This window comes from Hyaena hyaena, unplaced genomic scaffold (assembly GCF_003009895.1).
Source record: "Hyaena hyaena isolate Hyena2069 unplaced genomic scaffold, ASM300989v1 scaffold_119, whole genome shotgun sequence".
NCBI lineage: Eukaryota > Metazoa > Chordata > Mammalia > Carnivora > Hyaenidae > Hyaena > Hyaena hyaena.
This window is the reverse complement of record NW_024080750.1, coordinates 1,016,161-1,038,809: the sequence shown is the minus strand read 5'-3', so window position 1 is coordinate 1,038,809 and position 22,649 is coordinate 1,016,161. Positions and strand designations below refer to the sequence as shown.

Here is a 22,649-nt window from a genome sequence, read left to right as displayed (position 1 = left end):
TGCGCCTCATGATAATAGCTAATGTTTGATCCAGGGCTTGCCACGTGCTCCCCACGTGGCACTAAGAAGCTCACTCTCATTCATTCTCACTGTCCCCAAATCTGGGAGGGACCGTCGCCCCCGGCCTGCGGAAGGGGACAGGCACAGCCTGGGGGACAGAGCAGCCGCCATCCCTGCAGCTGGTGCTGGTGCCCTTCCTCCTGCTGAACACACTTGCACAGGGCGCCACGCGTGACTCCCATGGGTCAAGGCAAAACCAAGCCCCGCCCATGCTCCTTCCGGGCCAGACAAAAGCAAGAACAACCCCCCAAACTGGCCAGACACCCCCTCTCCCGGCTAATGTGAGCGACGACCATCAGGGCTGGTGCTTTGCCCATCGGCTGTAGGCTGGCACTGGGCCGCCGTTCCTGGGAACCTAGCCAACCAGACACCTACCTGTCTGGGCAGCACCCAACCCAGGGCAACACCCCACTTCCTTACCACCACCACCCCCGTCACTTCCTCCCCACCCCTGTGTAAGGCTGCCTCCCTCCTCCCCTCCCACATCAGACCCCACCCCTCCAATGACAGGTGTGTCCCTGGGGGCTTTGGCTGGAGGGCACTGCCAGCCAACTCTGCGACCTTCCTAAGGTCCCTCTTGGGCAGGGCGGGAACCGGGCTGTAGGGCTCTTGCCCCAAGGAGCAGGCCTGTCCCTGGGGGAAATGCTGGGGCTTCAGCAACGATTTGATGTGATTCGATGCGATTCGGATTCCAGGAGGACATTTCCATTGCTTTAGCCGCAGTCGCCGCCAGTTTGGTTTGTCCTCCAGGTAGAAGTGGGAACAGCCCCCGGAGAAGCCCTGGGGTGGAGCACAGGGAAGCGTAACCAGAGGAGCCAGTATTTAAAGCCCCCCACCCTGCTTCCTTTCCTCTCCGCCCTTCCCTCTCTCTCCTCTCCCTTCCCTCCCCCTCCCCTCCATTCTCCTTCCCCTCCCTCCACCCCTCCCTCCTTCCCCCCTCTCCCCCCCTCTTTCCTTCTCCTCTCCCCCCCTTGCCTCTCTCCCTGCATCCTCTCTTCCCCTTGACCTCAGCCCCCAGCCTCTCCCCACCTGCTAGGGGTAAGGCAAGCAGGGCAACTTCCTTCTCCTCTGACACTGCCAGCCAGGCTGCCACAGGGCTCCTGGTCCCCCAGGGCCATGGCGCTGCCCTGTGGGTCAGTGGGACAGTGGGGGGTGGGGGGCGGGCGCTGCGCTCACCGAGCAGGCACCGTGTTGTATCGGTGGAAACAGCCCGGCTCTGTAAGGATGCCTTCCCCGGTGCGTGCAGGTGGGCAAAGATCTGCGTCTGTACCTGCAGCTACAGATATATTTTACGTGCTGCTGTCATTTATTTGGGGTTGCTGGGGAGAGGCAGACAGAGAAGATGGGGAGAAGGGTAACACTCCCGGCCCCCACTCACTCCCTGGAGGGGCCACGGGAGACTGTCTTGCTTTGCTTTGTCTCCTGGCTGGAGAAACAGGGGTCCCCGCCCTCAGCCAATGCACCCCTCCAATGAAGGTGGACATCGGCTGGGGCTTGGAGAAAGGAGAGGTATGCAGATTGTACGTACGCATGAACACACACACACACACACACACACACACACACACACACACCTTACCTGTTCCCTCAACCCCTAACACCCTGGAAATGATGTGTGGGGACCCAATGAGACCATGCTCTCTCTCTGCCTCATCAAACATTCATCATGTTGCTCTTCCTCCCCATGCTGCCTTGGGGGACAGTGAGGTAAATATGCCTTCCTTACCCCTGAGGAGCAAGGAATCTAATTATCTTCTAGAGATCCTTTGGGGATCTGCTTAATAAATCAATACAAATGATTTGTAATTAGAATATCAATTATTTGTATGCAAATGCGGCCTTGTGGGTGCTTGGGGACAAGTCCTAAGGATTCAAAAGACTCCTCCAACTCCCCCCTCCCCAAATTCTTAATTACATTATTTCGTTCATTCATCAAACATTTATTGAGCACCTTTTACGTGCCAGGCACAGAGAGGGGGACCAAGGTTCCAAGCCCGGCTGCTCACGGTCGGGAATGAAGAGCCAAGGGGGGTCTGGGTAGTGGGAGTGCTCGTTTCTGGGGGTGAGAACGGTAAAAGCGAGGGTCTTCCCTGCCCCCCCAAGCCTCCCAGCATCCACCTTGTTCCCTGAGACCCTCCACTGAGAAGGCAGTTGCTCCCACGCTCTCCCGCCAGAGGCTGGGGTGGGGGGTGGGGGCCCCTGTCTGGGCAAGGGTTAGGCCCTTCACGTTGTGAAGCCATGTCCCCATCCACCTGCAAAACTGGAAGTCTCCGCCCATGAAGCAATGACTCCCCGCTACGACCCCCAGTAACCACTGCTCTCCTTTCTGTCTTTGTGAACCTGACCGTTCTCGACACCTCCCCTAAATGGAATCATACAGCAGTGGCCCTTTCGCATCTGGCGTATTTCACTTGGCATCACGTCCGTATTTGAGCAGGTGTGACCACCTGTCCTACAAATATTGCCTCCGCCGAGTCTCTCACTGTTTGCTTCTGGATGGTGGACCAGTAGTTTATTCGACCAGTGTTATTCAAACTGTAGTTGTTTCCCAAGAGTGACTTATAAAATCAATTCAGGAGGTTGTTACCAGCGCTGAGAAAGAAAATAAATAGCAAATGTAAGAGTGTATTGTATTATTTCATGAAGCTTTTGTTTCGGTTGTATTGATTAACACACTTATACATATATCTACGTAGTGAGTCACAAATAAAATGCATTTATTACTGTAGGCTGTGCTAGAGAGAGAGAGAGAGGTCTGTAAGACATATTCTACACATCTCTTTACTTCTCTATCATAGCCTAATCTCTCATTTTTATGTCCCACATCATGGATATTTCTTCAGATCTCTCTTGCAGTCACTAATTTTCCCTTAGGCTGCTGATAAACCTGTTTCAGAAGGTTTTTTAAAAGTCTTTTTAATGTTTATTTTTGAGAGACAGAGAGAGACAGACAGAGCATGAGCGGAGGAGGGGCAGAGAGAGAAGGAGACACAGAATCCGAAACAGGCTCCAGGCTCTGAGCTGTCAGCACAGAGCCTGCCACGAGCCTCGAACTCCCGAACCGTGAGATCATGACCTGAGCTGAAGTCAGACACTCCCAACAACTGAACCACCCAGGTGCCCCTGTTTCAGGAGTTTTTCAGTTCAGATTTTTGTGCTTCTTTTGTTTGGGTCTGTAAGCCCTGCTTTGTTTTTTTACATAGCTAAGTGGTCACATTGGCAGGTGTCCAAGGTCAGGTTTAGCCTGCATCCCTCCCCAGGAAAGGGGTTAGTGTTCCCCGTGGTGACGGCAGGCGCTCAGCGGTGCCGGTGGCCAGTCAGCTTGATGAGGGACCTCTGGGTCCACCCAGAACTTCCTCATCTGCCACCGTGGTCACTTTGTAAATAAGCCCGGTGAGCGAGTAACGGCACAGCTGGGAGAAGAGATTGTCATCCGCAAGATGTGTCACCTTGTCCCCTTGGTTATCGGAGAGCCACCGCTTTAGTGGGTGTCCTCAGGTGAGCATGCGCATGGGACACCAGTACCTTCTCACTGTTCCCGTCCCCAGGACCATCCACGTCCCTGCTCTCCGCACCTCCTTCTCACGTCACCCAGCTCCGCCGTGCGTGTCCCTGGCCCCGGCTGCCGCTCAGGGTACATTCGTGCTCTCTGGTCATTTCTTAGCAGGACAAAGCAGACATCCAAAGGTACTGCTGAGGTTTTGGCAAATCTGTGAATTCCACTGAGGTTGTAATTCTGCAACCCCCCTAGGGGTTAACTTTTGGGCGTGATTTTCAGCTACTAGAAATAGGGGATTATTGTAGGGCTCCATACAATCTCCCTGGTTTTCTGACCGTGACTTAAGCTAAGAGTTGAAGAGCTTACCACTTCCTTTCTGGAATAGCTCCAGCGCCCCGGGGTGCAGCTGGCCCACGCTGCAGTCCTCTGTCCTCACTGCTACCTAAGTGCAATAGCCACCCAGCTTTCCGAGGCCCTTCTTTGGGCACCTGTCACAATCAAATGCAGCTGGAAACGTACTCCTCAGTGATGCCACCAAGTATGACTTGTAGGTTCCTTGTAACATGTGCTGTGCGCTAACCTAGCTCTCCGGAGGAAAAAATATAACTCTGATTTGTAGTTTTTTGCAGATTTCTGTGGTGCAAACACTCCCACCATGACTGATTTGAAGCAACTTATGGGATGTCACTGAGCGGAATTGAGAGGTGATGTGCACCTTTGGCTCTTACAAGCTGGTGCGCGATCGCGGCAGCCCAACCCTTCCGGGAGTCCACGTCCCACTGGCAATGCAGTCTGGCAGGATGACGTGACCAAATTGGTCCCCGAATGCCTTCTTCGAGACTCTGTGTCCTGGGACCACTCTTGGTACCAAGTAGTGTCGGTGAGGGTGTAGCCAGGAAAGCAGACATTACAACGGTTATCTTGACAAAGGTAATTTAGTAGAAGGGAATGGTTAATCAGGTCATGGAAAAATGTAAAAGCCAGAAGAGAAAGACACGGAGGAGTCACAAGTCTAGGGAAATGAGTGAGGGGGTATTGTTTAGTGGGTGTGGAGTGCCAGGTTTTTTTGTTGTTGTTGTTGTTGTTTTTATGTTATTTAGTTTTGAGAGAGAGAGAAACACAGAGTGTGAGCGGGGGAGGGCCAGAGAGAGAGAAGGAGACACAATCCGAGGCAAGCTCCAGGCTCCGAGCTGTCAGCACAGAGCCCAACGCGGGACTCGAACTCACAAACTGTGAGATCATGACCTGAGCCAAAGTCGGACGCTTAATTGACTGAGCCCCCCAGATGCCCCTAAAACAACTTAGTAATGACTCATGGCATGAAACGGAAAAAAAGTCAACCTGACATGCACTATAATGAAGGCATGTAATTTCGGGGATGGGTAGTTTGAGTTCATGTGTCCCAAAGTCCTTATATTTTAAGAGAGCGTGGTAAAGACATTTTAAACATTGGACTTTCATAAATACCCATGTCACAGTTTCTAGGGTAATCAAGAAAACAGCAGAAATAGTGTATAAGAAGAAGAAAAAGAGAATGAGGGTAAAAAACCAACAGCCCTAGAGAAGAAAGGAGAGGAAAAAGAAAAAAACAAGCACGTCTTTCAAAATACATTTTAGAAATAGAAAGCACAAAATAAGAGATAGAAATAAATCCCGATGTATATTAGTAAATATAATAAGTGTAAATGGACCAAATGCTCTAGTTAAAAGACAAAGATTATCTTTTAAAAAACTTTTTTATTATGGAAAATTTCACGTATATAGAAAAACGGAAGGAATAGTACAAAGAATACCCAGATGCCCACCAGAGTAGGGTCAATTTTAACTATTTGCTGTTTGTTTCTTCTACATACGTATATATAGGAGACTATTGAGAACACATATTGTATGTAGTAAACAGTACATAATGACATAATATGTAAATGACAATAATGGAGCGTCCACTTTAGAGGCCAAGCAGATCTGGGTTCCCAGCAATCTTTAATAACATAGTTTATTTACGTGGTTATTTTTCCAAAGGCTGCCCTTCCAACCGGTTCTAGTTACCGGGTAGGGAGCAGGTCAATTTCTCTGATCGGTGTATTTGTAAATATTTGTTGCATCTACTAACAAAGGATGCGGCACACAGCTTGTTACACGGTAAACATTTATTGGAGAGTAGCTTTCCTTACATTCGATGCTGTTATTGAAAGTGTTCAGCAGAGTGGCACAAAAGAAGCAAGCAGTTGTTGGTAGTTTACTGTTTATTTATTGCTTACCGTATGTCACAGTGCCTAGCACACACCATTCACTTATAAACGTGCTTACAATAAGAATAAATGGTACTTTCACTATTATTCAAAGTCTCTACCAGTGCCTGGCGCTACATAAGCAAGGGAAAAGTGGAAGTTTCTTTTTATGGAGGAAAGCACTTTACGCAACGGCTGGCCCCCCAAGGGTCCTGAATAAATAACCTTCGAGATGACTCTCTTCAGTTCTGAGTGTCCCGGACCAGCCCCGCCCCCAGGCCTGCCCGAAGCCCCGCCCCCTGTCGCCCCGCCCCGCCCCGCGGCCAACGCCGCGCCTGCGCACAGCTCCAGGAGGGGCTACGCGCGCGCAGCTTCCCGCCGCCCGAGGCGCGCAGGGCCGAACCGGCCAGCCCGCTGCGTGCGTACGTGCGTGCGTCGCTGCGTGCGTGCGTGCGTGCGTGCGTGCCGTGCGCTCGCCGGGCACCGCGGCCTCGCCCTCGCCCTCCGCCCCTGCGCCTGCACCGCTTAGGCCGCCCCCCCGCGCGCACCCCGTAGACGACCCCCGCCACCATCCCGGCCGACCCCCCCTTCCCAAATTTAAAGGGGGCGCAGCATTAACGCCTCCCGCCTCCGGTGACCTCTTAGGGGTCTCCCCGCCAGAGGTGCCCCGCCGCTGAGGAACATGGCGAAGGTGGAGCAGGTCCTGAGCCTCGAGCCGCAGCACGAGCTCAAATTCCGAGGTAAGCCGGCGGCCCGCCATGTTCGGCCGCGGGCCCGGCCCCGCCGCCCCGCGCCCCCGCCCGCAGGCCCCGGCGGCGCGGCGGTGACGTGGGTCCCCGCGCGGCCCGCGGTCCCCGCCCCGCCCGACGGCGCGCCCGCCCAGCGCACTGAGCCCGTCGGGCAGCCCGGGCGCCCCGGGCCTCCCCGCGCTCGCCGTCCGCTCGGGGGTCTTCCGGCCGAGGGTCAGCTGTTCCCCCCACGCCCCTCCCGCGGGGCCGACCTGTCCCGGGGTTCGCCCACCTGTCGCCGCCCCCGAGAGGCCCGCTCCGAACCCTTCCCCCCGCCCCGCGGCGGACACCGGCGGTCGTTCTCCGTGACACCCGTGTTCCGCGTCCGCACGGCGCTCACAGCACCTCCAAGGGCCGTTTTACGCACTTGTGTGCTCCCGTCCCCACGCTAGACGGGAAGCGCCTTGAGGACAGGACTCGGCCGTGCCTCTGCCGTGTGCCCGGCCCTTGTCGCGAGCCCGGTCCGCGTCTGTGGCGCAAATGAACGGAAAGAGCCCCCGCAGTCCTGACGCGACGGCGCCCGACTTGCCTTCTCCTGCCTTCCTCGTGCCCGAGGCTCCCGTCCGTGCCGCCGTCGGGGGTGGGGTGCGGGGGGAGCCTCGGGCGCCACGTGTGCCCGTGGCCAGCCAGGGCCCCTTGCGACACGCAGCTTTGCACTTGCCATGTGTCTTCGGCACCGAGGTGTAAGCGCCGAGGGGCGCAGGGGACCGCGTCAGGCCTGCCCGCGCCTCCGTTCCCAGGGCGTCGAGGTGCGTGCTCGCTCGGTGCCGAGCCCCGGAGACCGCGGGAATGCGCAGGAGTCCGGCCCCCGGCGGCCCTAGAGCTTCCCTTCTCACCAGGGGCGACGAGCCCGCGAACGAAACTGTTCCAGGTAGGGCGGAGGCCGGTGACGAGACCCAGCAGGCGACGCGGGTGAGAGTATACTTTGTGCGGGTGGCTCGGGCGCCACGGGGGTCTCGGTGCGTGTTTGTGGAGTGAATGCGGCCCGGAGGCGCCCCGCTTCCTGTGTGCGGGCAGGAGGTAAGTCAGTAACTGGCTTGCCCAGAGTTACTCTGTTGGTGTGTGACACATTTGAACTCAGGCTTCAGAGCTCACACTCTTTTCTTGTTTTATTTATTTATTTTGGGAGAGGGCGAGCACACGGGGGAGGGGCAGAGAGAGAGAGAATTCCAAGCAGTGTCCGCACTGTCAGTGCAGAGCTCGATGTGGGGACCGAGCCCATGAGCCGTGAGATGACCTGAGCGGAAATGAAGAGTTGAATCCTTACCCAGCTAGCTGAGCCACCCAGGTGCCCCCGGAGCTCACAGTCTTAACAGTTAGGCTGTGTGACCCCTGAGAAATACTTTAGAACTGCGGCTGTCACGTTCCCTCCCAAAATAGCAACCTGAAATGCTTCTCAGTGTGTAAAGAACCAAAGAGTTTCCGGTCAAAATGAAAAATTAAGCAGAAACAGAAAAGCCCCACAACCCTAAGTTGGATTGTCCTTCTGTGGCCGTGCTGTGGCCTGTGTGACGTCCCCAGGGCCCTTTTCTGGGGCAGCCAGGCTGGGAAGGGAGTCCCAGCAGCTACAGTGAAAGTGGGGGGGGGGGAGGGTGACGGTTTCCACTCCAACTGTCTGAGGGTCTCTACCCCAGAAGCACGGGCGGCCACTCCTGAGTATCGGCACATCCATTCCTTTGGTTCACAGCCCTTTACTGACTGCCTGATCCATGCGTCAGAAGCCAGGGGAGATGAATCACCTTCCCCCTCAATCCCGCACCCCAGGATTAAGTGCAGGGAAGGGGGCAGACGACAGAATCAGCCAGGACAGTGCAGTGACCTTCGGGAATCATGGTGCTCTGAGAGCACTAGGGAGGGCAGCTCCCGTAAAAGATGTCATTTGAGCTGAGTTTAAGGGTCAAATGGAAGCAGACCAGAAGAAGAAACGGGTGGGGAGCATGTCAGGCAGAGGGAATGCCAGGTCTAGAGGCAAGAAGGCTGAGACGGCTGAGCCCCTTTGGGAGGCCACTAGGAGTTCTGAGAGCGAAGCAAAGAGCAGTCTCTGGGGCTGGAAGGCAGGGGAGGAGGTGAGGCCAGATGCTAGGGGAAGAAGGTCCTGAGGCCGCCTCTGCATGACACAGCCCATCTCCAAATTCAAATTGTGTTGCTTCTCCTGAGCGAGTCCCTTGATTGATTCCCATCCCCCGAGCCTGCCCCCAGTAAGTGCTCTCCTGCAGTGTTCTGGAAAAGGTACCAATTTGAGAAAATTGAAGTTTTTGTTCCTTCCGCTTAAAGGTGTCCCATATTGTGCTGGCAACTTCATTCTCAAAGCATGGGGTGAACTCAGTCCATGGGATGGAACTCACGTCTACTGCTTCCCGTAGAAAGTTCTGTTGTTGCTTCAGAGCGGTGTCATGGCTGTTTGGCAGCTTTGTAAACGCCCGTGTTTTACAGAGATTGGCGGTTGTGTTTAGACACGTGGTTTCATCATTTCAACGTCTTTACCTGTAAGGTGTAGCAAGAGAAACGGTGACCTTCTGGCCCTGGGTTGGCCAAAGTAATGAATGGCCAAAGTGACGGGATATTTTTGCTAGGGGAGTGGTCCAAGAGTAGTCATGGTGTCAGATTGTTGAAAGCTGTTGGCTAATGGCTTCAGAAGAGGCATCTGCAGGCATGTCAGCTGCTTGATGAGATAGATTGATGTGTTTTAAGCTGAGCACTAAGACAATTTAGAATAGAGGCTCATCACTCTGGCTTGCTGTGTAGAGTTCATTCATTTCAGGGTGAGAATTGCTGCTTTTAACTGATCTCTTCCAAGCTCTGACCTCAGGTGGTTCTCTTCGATGAATCAAACCTGCAAGCTAACTTAATAAGGCAATAATTAATTTAAAAAATTTTTTTAATGTTTATTTATTTTAGAGAGAGAGAATGAGTTGGAGAGGGGCATAATGAGAGGGAGACACAGAATTGGAAGCAGGCTTCAGCTCAGAGCTGGACGTGGGGCTCAAACTCATGAACCATGAGATCATGCCCTGAGCCAAAGTTGGATGCCTGACCAACTGGGCCACCCATGTGTCACAAGGCAATAATTAAAATGCCTAAAATAGCACAACTTATCATCCAAAGGAAAAAAGTTAATCATCTTTTATTTTTATTTTTTTTAAAGTTTATTTTGAGAGAGACAAGGAGAGAGAACATGCATGGGAGAGCAGGGGAGGGGCAGAGAGAGAGGGAGAGAGAGAATCCCAAGCTGTCAACACAGAGCCCAATGTGGGGCTCTGTCCTACGAACTGTGAGATCGTGACCTAGGCTGAAACCAAGAGTTGGACATTTAACCATTGAGCCATCCAGCTGCCCCTAAGAGTTAATTATCTTTTAAAGGAAGGAAAGAATCATCTTTTATTTACTTTAAAAAAATATTCATTCATTCATTTATTTATTTATTTTGAAGAGAGAGAGAGAGAAAGCTTGTGTACTCATGTGCGTAACTGGGGAGGGGCAGAAAGGGGGGGAGGGGCAGAAAGGGAGGGAGGGAGAGAGAATCCCAAGGAGGCTCTGAGCTGTGGGGCTCAAACCCACGAACCATGAGATCATGACCTGAGCCGAAATCTATAGTCTGACGCTTAACCAACTGAACCACCTTGGCGCCCCCAGAATCATCTTTTTTTTTTTCTTTTTTTTTAATTTTTGAGAGAGAGCATAAGCAGGGGTGGGACAGAGAGAGAAGGAGACACAGAATCCGAAGCAGGCTCCAGGCTCTGAGCTGTCAGCCCAGAGCTGGACACGGGGCTCGAACTCACGAACCTGAGTGAGATCATGACCTGAGCGGAGTTGGAGGCTTAACTGACTGAGCCACCCAGGCGCCCCCCAAGAACCAAGAACCATCTTTTAAATGCAGCCTGGGATGAAATGGGATTATATATGTTGGGTTCTTTTTCATTTTGGACATTTTTTTCTTTTTTTGAGTTTATTTTGAGAGAGGAGAGAGTGTGTGTGAGTGGGAGAGGGTCAGAGAGAGAGAGAGAGAGAGAGAGAGAGCGCGAATCCCAAGCAGGCTCCAAGTTGCCAGTGCAGAGCCTCATGTGGGGCTTGAACTCAAGAACCATGAGATCATGATCTGAGCTAAAACCAGGAGTTGGACACTCAACAAACTGAGCCGTCCACATCCAGGCGCCCCACATCTTGGACGTTTGTGATTATGCTGAAGTTAAGGATGTTAGGGGGGTAAAGAGAGCATAGACTTATGTGACCTTGTCTTCTAGACTTCTAGAAAGTGCCGGCGCTGCCTGGTGTTAAGTATTAGGAGGAGAAGGACTGCAGGCTTCCTGGAAGAAGCAGACACCGTGGCATCTGCCCTGTTGAAAATGTAGATGCTCCTTTGGATGGGAGGATGGAGTGGGCGAACTTTCTGGAAGGGTTAGGGCTTTGGAAACTGTGAAACATGTGCTTTGTATTTTTGCTCTTCCTGTTGATCTCACTTCTTTTAAGGCCTAATTATTCCTTTCCTTTGCCTCTCCTAACTCTGAGGTCCCACTTGTTGCCCAGCTCAGAGGCAGCTTTCTGAACAGGTCACTTTGGGGGCATTTTGTGTCTCTTCTTTCTCCTCTCTGTCCCCTTCTATCAGATTCCATCTGTGGTAAATAGTAGGTCTTGTGTTTTTTTGGTCATTGTCCAAGGCGTAATCCTCCTTCACATCCTAGCACCCCTCCTGCCCGTGATACAGTCATATGACGGTGGTCTGTTAACCGTCCTCATAGCTGATTCGTTAGGGTTTAAACCCACTGTGGATCTTTGCTTTATTCTGAGGCTAAACCAGTGGCCTTGAGGAAGCCTCACTGTTGGCCGCTAGAGATGGCGCCAACAGATTGGTGTGGTTAGTGACCACTTTGGGGAGAAGATAGGAACCTGAGCACTGTAGATGGAAGATAGGTTAGCGACACTGTCTTTTGTGTGAAGAAAGCGTGCTTGGAATCCTTAGTCCATCCCCTTAAGTTAATGTGTAACTTAATATTGTTTAGGAAGCCAGAAAGTATAAAACCCTGTAGATATAGTCAGTTCCGTGTACTAATTATCTTTCAGATGCTAAGTACAACATTAATTCTTTAGCTTTAGTATAACACTGATTTCCTTAACATTTCATGGTCACATAGAACAGACTGTGTTTTACAGCACAACAAAGTGTCGCAGTGTGTGGAAGATTCTTTACGGTAGTGGCTGAAATCCATCCTGAATAGATTATCTTCATTTATTTCATTATCAACCAGCTTGCTCACCAAAAGCAAGTGGCATTAAACTTACTAAGCTTTAATCAAACTTAAATCTTCTTAGATTGTCCAATTTACTTCTGAGTTTATGTTCCTTGGAGAAAAATGTGAACCAGAAGTTAACTTTCTTTTATTCAGTTACTTATCTTCTTCACGGTTAACTCCTTAGGGGGAAAAAGGGGTAGACTTGGCCGTGTCCTTCTATCTGAAGAATGGTGATCGGTCCTTGATGTGTGTGGTTGTAACATGTGTCGTAGTTACCTTCATAATTACTGGTAGCTCTGCATCTTTGTGTGGGTTTATTAAAATAATTAGTCTGAGTTGATGCTTATTGAAGAGATGAACTCTTAAACATTATTAACACTGTCTTTTATTTACTACAATTGGATAGCATCTTTTTTTCTAATACTGAGGACAAGATGCTGGGAACTTTGACCCTGCGATATTACCACCACAGAGTTGAAAATTGGGGGAAGAGTCAAGGGAGTAAACCAAAAATATTGGTTGTCACTTACGTACTACCCCGAGGCTCGATTTTTAAAATCTGAAACTTGAATTTTTACATAAGGAATTATCTCCAAGATTGCCTCATCCGTTCCCCATTTGTATTTGAAAACTTTGCCGCCTGATGGATGACCATGATTTGGAACAAACGAGCACAGCTTTCAGCAAGATGATAGAAAGACGAACAGAGAGCACCGAGTTCCATTAGTCAAGACAAGGTTGCCATAGAGGGTCTTTAATAAAATAAAATAAAAGCCTTCTGCACCGTTATTTTGCAGCAGGGATTGTGTTAAAAACAAAGTCACATTATGGTTTCTAGGCTTGCTTCCTCGTTTTCTGTCATTTTAGACCCCTTTCAGGCTGTCATCAGCCAAGTGTATCTGGGATCGCCTTGGCCCTTGCTCAGTGGGTATGTGGCTTTGAAGTTCTTACCTGGCAGGCCTGGGCTGCTGGCTTTACGGAAACAAGAGTTGTTTAAAAAAGCTTTGTTTATGGAAACAAGGTTACTGGACTTGACAGACATTTTAAGATTATTCTTTTAAAAAATCAGTGTGGCAGAAAAGTATCTCTAGAATATCTATTTTTCAAAATGTTAAATGTGTTAACAGAACTCCTTGGAGTGCTGCAGGGTCCCTGCCTCGCGTGGGAAAACATCATTGAGGAAACGGCGTGGCTCCATGCAGAACCGTCCTGAAGTGCTTTCTTGTAATAACCTTGTGGGCAGAGCTGTAAAGCTGTAGAAACACCACCTGAGAGTTTTCCTTTATCCTTTCAGAGGGCTAGCATCATCAGGTTTTGATGAGTAGGTTAGTATTTCTTTTCATCAGTGTCAGATAATGTGTTCAGTCAGACTTTGTGGTTGTGTGTGTGTGTGTGTGTGTGTGTGCGCGCGCGCGCGCGCGCGCGCAGGTGCACATGGGCACACAGTATTGCTGGTGGGTCCTCGTTCTTACAGGTAACTGGTGATACGTTTGAATTAGCACACAGTTGGCAGTTCAGTAGGCTCCTACAACCTCAGCCTATCTGGGAAGGGTGGTGAGGGAGATAAATATTTGGGGAGAGATAGAGACTGTTTGTGTCTTTTTGATTGCTCTTTAAGGCAGTGGAATGGACCCCTGGGCCACATACCTGGAAGTAAATTGCTTGTGATGCAGCTTGGAGCCTTTACAACTGTGAATTGCTTGGATTGTCCTTAATGGCTGTAGAGTTCCGGAGAGTGGTGTGGAATGGAAAGCTGAACCTACGGAGCTGGGAGCAGATGGCATATTTACTTGTAAGGGGGCGCCAAGTGCTGGACTCCCCTGCTCCCCTCTGGGTCGAGTGTGGGGCTAAACGCAGCGGCTCTAGTGGCGTGCTGATGTTCGGGAAAAGCGAAGGTAGGGGAAGAAAGGACATTTCTAGAAGATAAAGGTTTAATTTCCCAGGAGATAGTTCATGGAGTGCAAGGACTGTGGTAGATGCTTTCATTCTTTATCTTGTTCGACCCGCGCCGCAGTCCTGTGAGGCCAGTCAATTAGGCAGTGGTTAGACGGCGCGCCCCTGGTCGAAGCTGCGTGGTGTGCGGCAGCGCGGGGGTTTGACCCCGCTTTGTCTGGTGCCAAAGCCCGTTTCTTTCCGGTATATCCCTGTTAGCTCTTTGGAACGAACTCATAAAGGGACTCATTCCTGGGGGAGGAGTGCAGAGGATTCATAACCATTAAGGAAGTGTTAGTAGCTGTCAGGATAATGTCTTAAGAACATTATTTAATTAGGAATTATTCTTTGTGGAGTGTTTTTTTATGAGGGATTTTGTACCATACTTTTTACAGAGTTCGTATAGATGATTCCATAGCATTTTTTGGTCTATCCTGTGAATATTCTCTCTCTCTTTTTTTTTTTTTAATATTTTTATTTCTAGGAGAGAGAGAGAGAGAGACAGCGTGAGCAGGGGAGGGTCAGAGAGAGAGGGAGATACAGACTCTGAAATAGNGACAGCTAATTATTAATACCTATTTGTATCTCAATCTTGGGATACAAAAGGAAAAAGAAAACCCATTGTTATGAACTCGTTTTCTTTTTCCTTTTTACCTATCTCAGTATAATGCTAATGTTTTACAACAAACTTGCCTGAACTGAATTGAAATGGTCATTTATTACTAGAAAGATTAAATGTAGCTAGTGGATCAAGTCACCAAAGTAATTTTTTTTTTAATATTTTTATTTTATTTCTAGGAGAGAGAGAGAGGCAGCGTGAGCAAGGGAGGGTCAGAGAGAGAGGGAGATACAGACTCTGAAATAGGCTCCAGGCTCTGAGCTGGCAGTCAGCACAGAGCCCGACGGGGGGCTCGAACCCATGAACCGCGAGATCATGACCCAAGCGAAAGTCGGACGCTTAACCAAGACTAAGCCACCCAGGTGCCCCGAATATTCTCTTTTTATATCAGGTTTTGATGGTATTTAGTAATTCTGCATATTTAGAAGGCACTAGCTTTCGAGTAATTTGCAGTTGTGTCATTGAGTCTTCGGACGGTCGTGTGAAATGTGTGTGTGATAGGGAAGTCACAGGTTTGCGGTTTTGTGAAGCGGGTATTATAAGCGTTTGAAGGGTGTTTATTAAGACAGAATATCTAACGCAAATGACCTTGTAGATGCCACCCTCAGCTCTACCGGTGCGGCTGCAGAGCCTTTAGTCCTGAGTGGTCCTGACAGGCCCTTGCCTTCAGCAGGAAGCAAGTAGGGTAAATTAATATATAACTAGAGGTCTCTCAAATGCCGAAAGAGACTAATTCAAGGTGTATAACAAAACATGCTGTTTTATTCTGTGTGAGTTGTACCTTGGGGATGGCCTCATTACCCCGCGGGATGACCTGCAAGCAGACACATCCAAGTGGAGAGACTTTAGACACCTGCGTGGGTGTGATGATTGTGTGCATAATAGATGATTGTCCAGTTGTGAATATGTTGGGTGTCTTCCTTTTCCACAGTTCATCCTTTGAGGTTTTCTTCGTGGACAGACAACCCCTTCTCGTCTGGTGGAATGTGACGTGACTGACTGAGGGTTGGTTCCACCACCACATACTGGAAGCTTCCTGCGGGCCAGGCATTGGTTTGGGGACTGAGGAGTCCTGGCTCTTAAAGCTCCCAGCCTCTAGGCGATTGAGAGGAGAGGAGACCATGGGTACAGCGCACTTATGGGCTGTTTCCACCTGGGATCCTAGAAAAGGCTGTGTTCTTCTCTGGGGCTTCAGTCTCGCGGGGAAGGTGGCAGTTGAGATGTATGACTTGGTGGGCTCATTCTGTGTGCGAGGCATTTTTCTGTACCTGCACATTTATGTCGTTCTTACAGCAAGCCTAGGAAGGGGAAACGGTTATGATATTCAGGTTCATGAACCTGAATTAGGGGCGGAGCTGGGATTTGAACCAAGATCTGTCTGACTGCAAAGCACGTGCCCTTTATCCTTATGTTGGCTCTATTTCTTCCTTCACGACGTGGGCGCGTGGCGGACTAGGAACCCCTAGGTTTTCTTATTTAATTCGTTGTTAGGAAGACGAAAGGGGGGCTGGAAAGAGGACAGTGGGACTCGACAAGAATTGAAAGAGAAACAAGAGAAGAAAGGAGAGGTGGTGCTTCCTTTAGTCTTATTCCCGTAATGGCCTCCTCGGCACGGCTGACGTGAAGTGCAGGGCTGTTCTGGAAACTTAGAGTGCCTGACTGACTTTAAACAAACCTTTCAATTCTTTTCTCCCCTAAGAACTCACGTTCTAACTCGATCACTTCTGACCATGTCATTCATTAGTTAGTGTTAAAAATCGTGTCCTAATATTATCACTGTACCTTCGCTTCTACCACCCATCCGCCTACTTGAAGTCCTTTATTTTCTCAGTGCCTGCGATCCCAGATAATGTCAGGTAGCTGGTCCTATTTTAGCTTTGGGTTGCATCATTCAGCAGTTAGAGTAGAAAGAAGGAAGAGTAGGGAAGGAAAGGAATGATACCTGTCTGAGAAGGCAGGATTATCATCACCTCTGGTTTAGAAGTGAGGGAACCTGGCACCAAAGTCTTTCAGCCTGCGCCTCGTGTGTGTGTGTGTGTGTGTGTGTGTGTGTGTGTCCGTCCTATTACAAAGGGAGGCTTTGTCCCTCTCGGGCTGTCACTTGGAGGCCCTCTGCTGCTATCACTGGCTTTGGTTTCCTCTTCTGTTGGGTGAGGGGGCCCGACCTGACCATCACTTGCTGTTCCATCCAGCTCGAGCCTTGAGAAGGTGACATTAAAGTTTATTTTAGCTGAAGCAGAAAGACGGAAAGCCCCCTGAGGGCAGAGACTGGGGCTTGTATTTTCCGTAGTGCCTGCCTCTAGTGGTGCCCGAGTATTTAGTTAACAGACTCTCCTGTTCCTGTTTAAAAGCTCAGTTCATATTCTCTCAACTTTTCCTGAATATTCTTAGAGACATTCTCATCTGGCTGTTTTCGCATCTCCTCAGATTGTACAGATTGCATATCATTTGCATATTTTGTGTCTCACTCTTAGGTGCTTCATTTTCTAACTGCTTTATTTTTTCTTCTAGAATGCAGACTCTTGTAGGTTTTGTTTCTTTAGTTTTTCCCAGCAATGACTAATAGAATATGTCTTCTTTTTTTCCAGGTATGTTTTAAGACCCCCGCCTTTCCTTTTTATTATTACTATTTTTTAAATGTTTTATTTATTTCTAGGAGAGAGAGAGAGAGACAGCGTGAGCAGGGGAGGGTCAGAGAGAGAGGGAGTCACAGACTGAAACAGGCTCCAGGCTCCGAGCTGGCAGTCAGCACAGAGCCCAACGCGGGGCTTGAACCCACGAACCGCGAGATCACGACCCAAGCGAAAGTCGGACGCTCAACCGACTAAGCCACCCAGGTGCCCCTCCTTTTTATTATTTATTTATTTGTTTGTTTATTTATTTTTTGAAGCAGTTTTAGATTCATGGTAAAGTTAACAGGAAGGTACAGAGATTTTGTATATACCTTTTGTTCCCACGCGCATAGCCTCCCTGGTTATTAACAGCACACCCCCCCCCGCCCCCACATTTGTTACAGTTTATGCACCTGCGCTGACCCATTATCATCACCTGAAGTCCATAGCTTGTATTATGGTTCACTCTTGGTGGTGGACATTCTTTGGGTTTGGACGAATGTATAATGATGTATAATGATATGTATCTACCGTGATAATATTATGAAAAGTAATTTCATTGCCCTAAAACTCCTCTTTTCAACCTGTTCTCCCCTCTCTTATCTCCAGCTCCTGGCAACTGCTCATCTTTTTACTGTCTCCATAGTTTTCTCTTTTCCAGAATGTCGTAGAGTTGGAATCGTGGAGTATGTAGGCTTTTTAGATTGATTTCTTTTACCTAGTAATGAATATATTCCTTTCTTACTCTTTTCTTCCCCTGACCCCAAAGAAAGACCACAACCCTGGACATGGTCATCTTGTTAGTATGCTGTAGGACCATTTGAAATAGAAGCGTACATAAGAATAGAAAGAGGGATTTGCTGAAAAACCAAAGGTTTGTCCTTGTGGAGGCTTATTTGAATTCTCATTCTGTTGGTTGAATTGATTTGTTGGCATATAAATGTATCCTGATGGACTGCTCTGAAAATCTAAATCCATGCTTTTTGACCTTTTTAAAGTCAGACACTGCTTTACTAATTGGATGAAGGAAAGCCATGAATCACTCCTTAGAGAGTCTGCAGCTGGATTCATTCAGAACCCCTCCTGTAATCTGGGGACAGAAGGACCACAGTTACCGGGGCGCCCAGCTGACCTCCGGCCTCGGCCGGGGAAGGGCAGAGGTGGGGGAACACGCGCGGTCCTCTAGCGAAGTCCCGAGAAAACCGCATCTGCTCATTTGGGGCTTTTTATTTTATTTTATCATTATTTTTTTTAAAAGTAAATGCCTTTGTTGCCTTTTTCCTGCAAAGACAGTTTCTCTTTTTCTTTACACACCCATCAGCGGGCGCAGGGCTGGCGGCTTCGGCATTTTCAGGAAGCGCCTGCGCGTCGTCTCTTCCACCTCAGTCTTGGTCGCCCTCTTTCTTCTCCCTTCTCCCTGCACGTTCCTTCTTTGCCTCACTGAGTGTCCATTTTCCCGGCATCCGGACGCGACTGCATTTTCGCCGCGCGCCCTCCTGCTTTCGACCCCTGCTTCCGCTCCCCAGCCTGGTCCCTGTGGGCTTCTCCCGCCCAGGGGCCCACTGGTGTCTGCTCCCCAAGGGGTCCCGCTGCTCATGATCCGGGCGACCGATGTTCCCTTCTCTGCCTCTCCTTGCTTTTCCTTCTCAGTTTCCCTCCCTGTCCTCCCTCGTCCCCTGTTGGGGGGCTCCTCCTTGGCACTTGCGGGCGACCCAGTGACCGCCAGAGGGCCGCAGGCCTGACCTGAGCCCACACACGGGGCCACGGGGACCTGGGACACGGCAGGCTCCACACCACACCCTTCGCTCCCGTGTCTTTTTCCCTTCGCGGCTCCTCTTCCCTGCAGAGACTGCCGTGCGAGCCGTGCCCGTGTCCACGCAGTTGACCGGTTCCATGACTCAGAGCCCATGACTCAGATGTGCCCCTTCTTCCTTGTCCCTCTGTGGCTGCCTCGTGCCCCCGATGACTGTAATAGCCTCTTAACCGGCCCTCCTGTCTGAGTCTTCCCTCTCGTTTCTGTGCCGATGACACTTTGGGACGCAGATCCCAGCTTATCTCTTGCTTGTTTAAGATCGTTAAATGTCTGCCCGCTGTCAGAAGAATGAAGCTTAGATTTTTTCACAAGACTTGGGAAATCGTTCGTGCCTGTCGCCCTTGGTCTCCAGCATCCTGTTTCCTTCTTCCTGGTCCTCGGATGTTGTCTCCAGCGCGCAGAAGTGACTCCACTCCTCCTGCGGTCTCACTGCTCCCTGCCACCCTCTGCGCTCTCACTGTGCTGGGCCGCGTGGCCCCACACTTACCACAGTCAGGCGTGTCTGGTTTCTTGACCCCCTTCCTCGTTAATCAGCAAGACCTTTGCCCTTTTTGGACCGTGTCTCTCGTCCCCAGACCCCAGTGCCTTGCACAGCGCACTGCCTGTGGCAGGTTCTCAGGGCGTTGATGGTGTCTGGGTTTAGGATGTTGAGAAAGGGGAGCAGGGAGAGGAGGAGGCTGCGCTGGAGGATCGGGGCCCCGGCGGGAAGGGGAGCCGGCTGCGAGCGGCTGGTTCACATGGACAGCGTGCACCGCGCTCGGGAGATTTCAGGGCTCGCTCCCATGCTGGTGCGTCTCCCTGTCTCCCCTGCAGACCTCTCTCCGCACCCACCCTCCCCTGCTGTTTCAGAGGCAGAACTACCTCCTCACCCTGTGTTCTTTACCCGTTCCTTTCCCATCACAGGTGTATCTGGCTCCATTAGTCAGCCCATTCTGGTGTCTCCCACTTCTCTTCTACTTAACTCCTGCCTGGTGCCCGCAAGCAGGCTTCAGCTTCCCTTCCTGGAAAGAAATCGCGTGTCCCACACGCCTCCCTGCGTACGCGAAGGCCCAGTCTTCCATTGCAACTGCACCTCTGGAAACTCTGAATCTCAGTCACTGGTTTACGTCTTCACTTCCCTGTCGGTGCTCAGCCCTCGCCACTCCACTGAGACTGTACTTCACCAGGTTTCTGTCTGTGACATTTATCTTTGACTTTGCTGGTCAGCTGTCCACCTCTTTATCGTTTCTTTTACTGGATGTTGACATTTCCCAGGCTCTGTCCTCTGTCTTCTCCATTTAACCAGTTTCTTCATGTTTCTCATTAACAGTGCCTTCAGCTGTCACTCCCACAGAGAAAACTTCCAAATCTGTATCTCCAAGCAGGTCTTCAGACCTCTGGGCTGTGCCTCCCGGCCGCCCCTGCCTGCCTGCTTGTCATGAAAGTGCCTCAGACTCTGCGTGTCCCACGCCGCGTTCCTGGCTCACCCGCTGGCTCGCATTCAGGGCGGCTTCTGTGTCCGTGTCGTGGGAATGGCCCTTCCCCCTGCTGGGCGATCAGAGGCCCCAGACTCCTCTCCCGCTCGCCCTGCGGCCCCACCCCCGACGCCTGCTCACCGCGTTGTGACCAGCATCTCGTGCACCTCCTTGCTGCTTCTACCCCCACTGCCACCGCCCGCGGCTCCGCGGCCCCGCTCTGTTGCTGTTCCCCCTACGTCCCTCACCCTTCAGACTCTCCTGCACACAGTTTTCAGAGTTAGTTTTCTAAAATTGAAATTTGACCGTGCCATTTCTTTATTTTAAAGCATTCATTGGCTCCCTAGGTCACGTACGTCTGTTCAAAATTCGTAGGCCCGGATCAGAGCCTTTCAACATTGGGCCACGGTGGTTTTTTCTTTTTTTAAACAGTGTCAGTTTTTATTTTCCATTTTAACTACAGTATTTATACACCGTTGAGAATACGAAACCCTCGGACATGCGCGCACACACACACTCGTACACATACTCAAATACATGTAAATACATCTCCTCTTATGGCTGGTTTATTTTTTTTTATTTTTATTTTTTTTAATCTTTTTTTTTTTTTAATGTTTTATTTATTTCTAGGAGAGAGAGAGACAGCGTGAGCAGGGGAGGGTCAGAGAGAGAGGGAGTCACAGACTCTGAAACAGGCTCCAGGCTCCGAGCTGGCAGTCAGCACAGAGCCCGACGCGGGGCTCGAACCCACAAACCGCGAGATCATGACCCAAGCGAAAGTCGGACGCTTAACCGACTAAGCCACCCAGGTGCCCCTCTTATTGCTGGTTTATGCTAAATGCTATAGAGGCAGTGGAAACTTTCAGCCCATGTCAGAAAAGAGAAGCCCATTTTTTTCTTCACACTTACCTTCCTAGAATTATTTTTAAAATTTTTTATTACTTTTTTTTTCGATGTTTGTTTATTTTTGAGAGAGAGAGAGAGAGAATCCCAAGCGGGCTCTGTGCTGTCAACAAAGAGCCCAGTGCAGGACTTGGTTTCAGTTCAGTTCCACGAACCGTGAGATCATGACCTGAGCTGAAACCAAGAGTTGGAAGCTCAACCCACTGAGCCACCAGGCGCCCCTGGGTTGTCAGCTTTTTAAAAAACGTTTCTCAGCGTCCCTCACTTCCTCATTTCTCCTCTGCTGTAACCTCGTGCTGTCTTCTGTAGAAGATACCGCTTTAGTCACTCCACACTGCTTTCACAACGGCTTTCTTCCGGCTCAGAAAGTGTCTTCCTTCATCTTTTCAGACTCCAGGACTCCCTCCGTGTTCAGCCCTCCTCCTCCTGTGTTTACATAAAACCTTCTGTATTCACTTTACTGTAGTATTCAGTGCAGCGAGAGGTGGTGTAAAGCCCACAAGTGAAGAGTGTGAACGCTGGGGCCAGACTGCTTGGGTGTGAATCCTGGCTCGTAAAAGTCACATGGTCTTGGGTAAAGTATTTGTGACTTAACCTGTGCCTCACATTCTTCACTGTGGGGCACGTTAGGGTTAAATGAGTTAATACAGGTGAAGTGCTGAAAACAGCCCTGGCACATTTATTTGTTTATTTTTAAATGTTTAGTTTTGAGAGAGAGACTGCGGGTACAAGCAGGGGAGGGGCAGAGAGAGGGGGACAGAGGGTCCGAAGCAAGCTCTGCGCTGACAGACTGATAGCCGTGAGCCTGATGTGGGGCTTGAACTCAAGAACTGAGATCATGACCTGAGCCAAAATCGGACACTCAACTGACGGAGCCATCCAGGCGCCCCTATTCATTTATTTTTAAAAAGATCTCATATTTTAATGTTATCTCTATCCACAACACAGGGCTTCAGCTTACAACCCTGAGATCAAGAGTCGCAGGTTCTGCTGCCTGAGCTAGCCAGGCGTCCCAGACCTGGCATAATTAAATGTTAACTGATGTCATCTGATAATTTTTCTTTTGTTTTGTTTTCCCCCAAAATATATCACCCTCGAGCCTCAATCCCAGATTCCTATTCCCTAATTCTGGCTGGGTCCTGGAAAATTTCCGCAAGCACACTGCAAGCGTCCCCAGGGTTCTGGGCGGGGCGGCAGTGCCATCTCTGCAGCTGGAGGGCTCCGCGCAGCACCTGGACCGTCTGCTCATCGCCTACTTACCGAATGTACCTGTCGTGTGTGCCGAATATTGTTCTGGATCCTGAGAGGCTGAGATGAAAACCTGACAAAACCTTTTTCCAGTGGGGGAGGGGCACTGAATAAGCAGGCACCGTGTGTAGCTTGGTGCCAGATGACAGTAGCTGCTGAGTGGAGCAGTGGGAAGGGAGGTGTTGTGCATGGGTTAAAGGGGTTTGGCAGTGGGTTTTCTTTCAAAGAGGGTGACTGGAGGGGCGCCTGGGTGGCTCAGTTGGTG

General features: G+C 50.3%; 1 protein-coding gene across 1 annotated transcript in view; it reads left to right on the top strand.

Moving 5' to 3' along the window:
• The first annotated feature begins 6,237 nt into the window (after positions 1 to 6,237).
• Positions 6,238 to 22,649, top strand: part of VAPB (VAMP associated protein B and C) — a 54,140-nt gene continuing 37,728 nt past the window's right edge. The window contains exon 1 of the mRNA XM_039236870.1: positions 6,238 to 6,527. Coding sequence (XP_039092801.1) covers positions 6,470 to 6,527 — 58 coding nt within the window. The 5' untranslated portion in view covers positions 6,238 to 6,469. The remainder of the gene's footprint in view (positions 6,528 to 22,649) is intronic.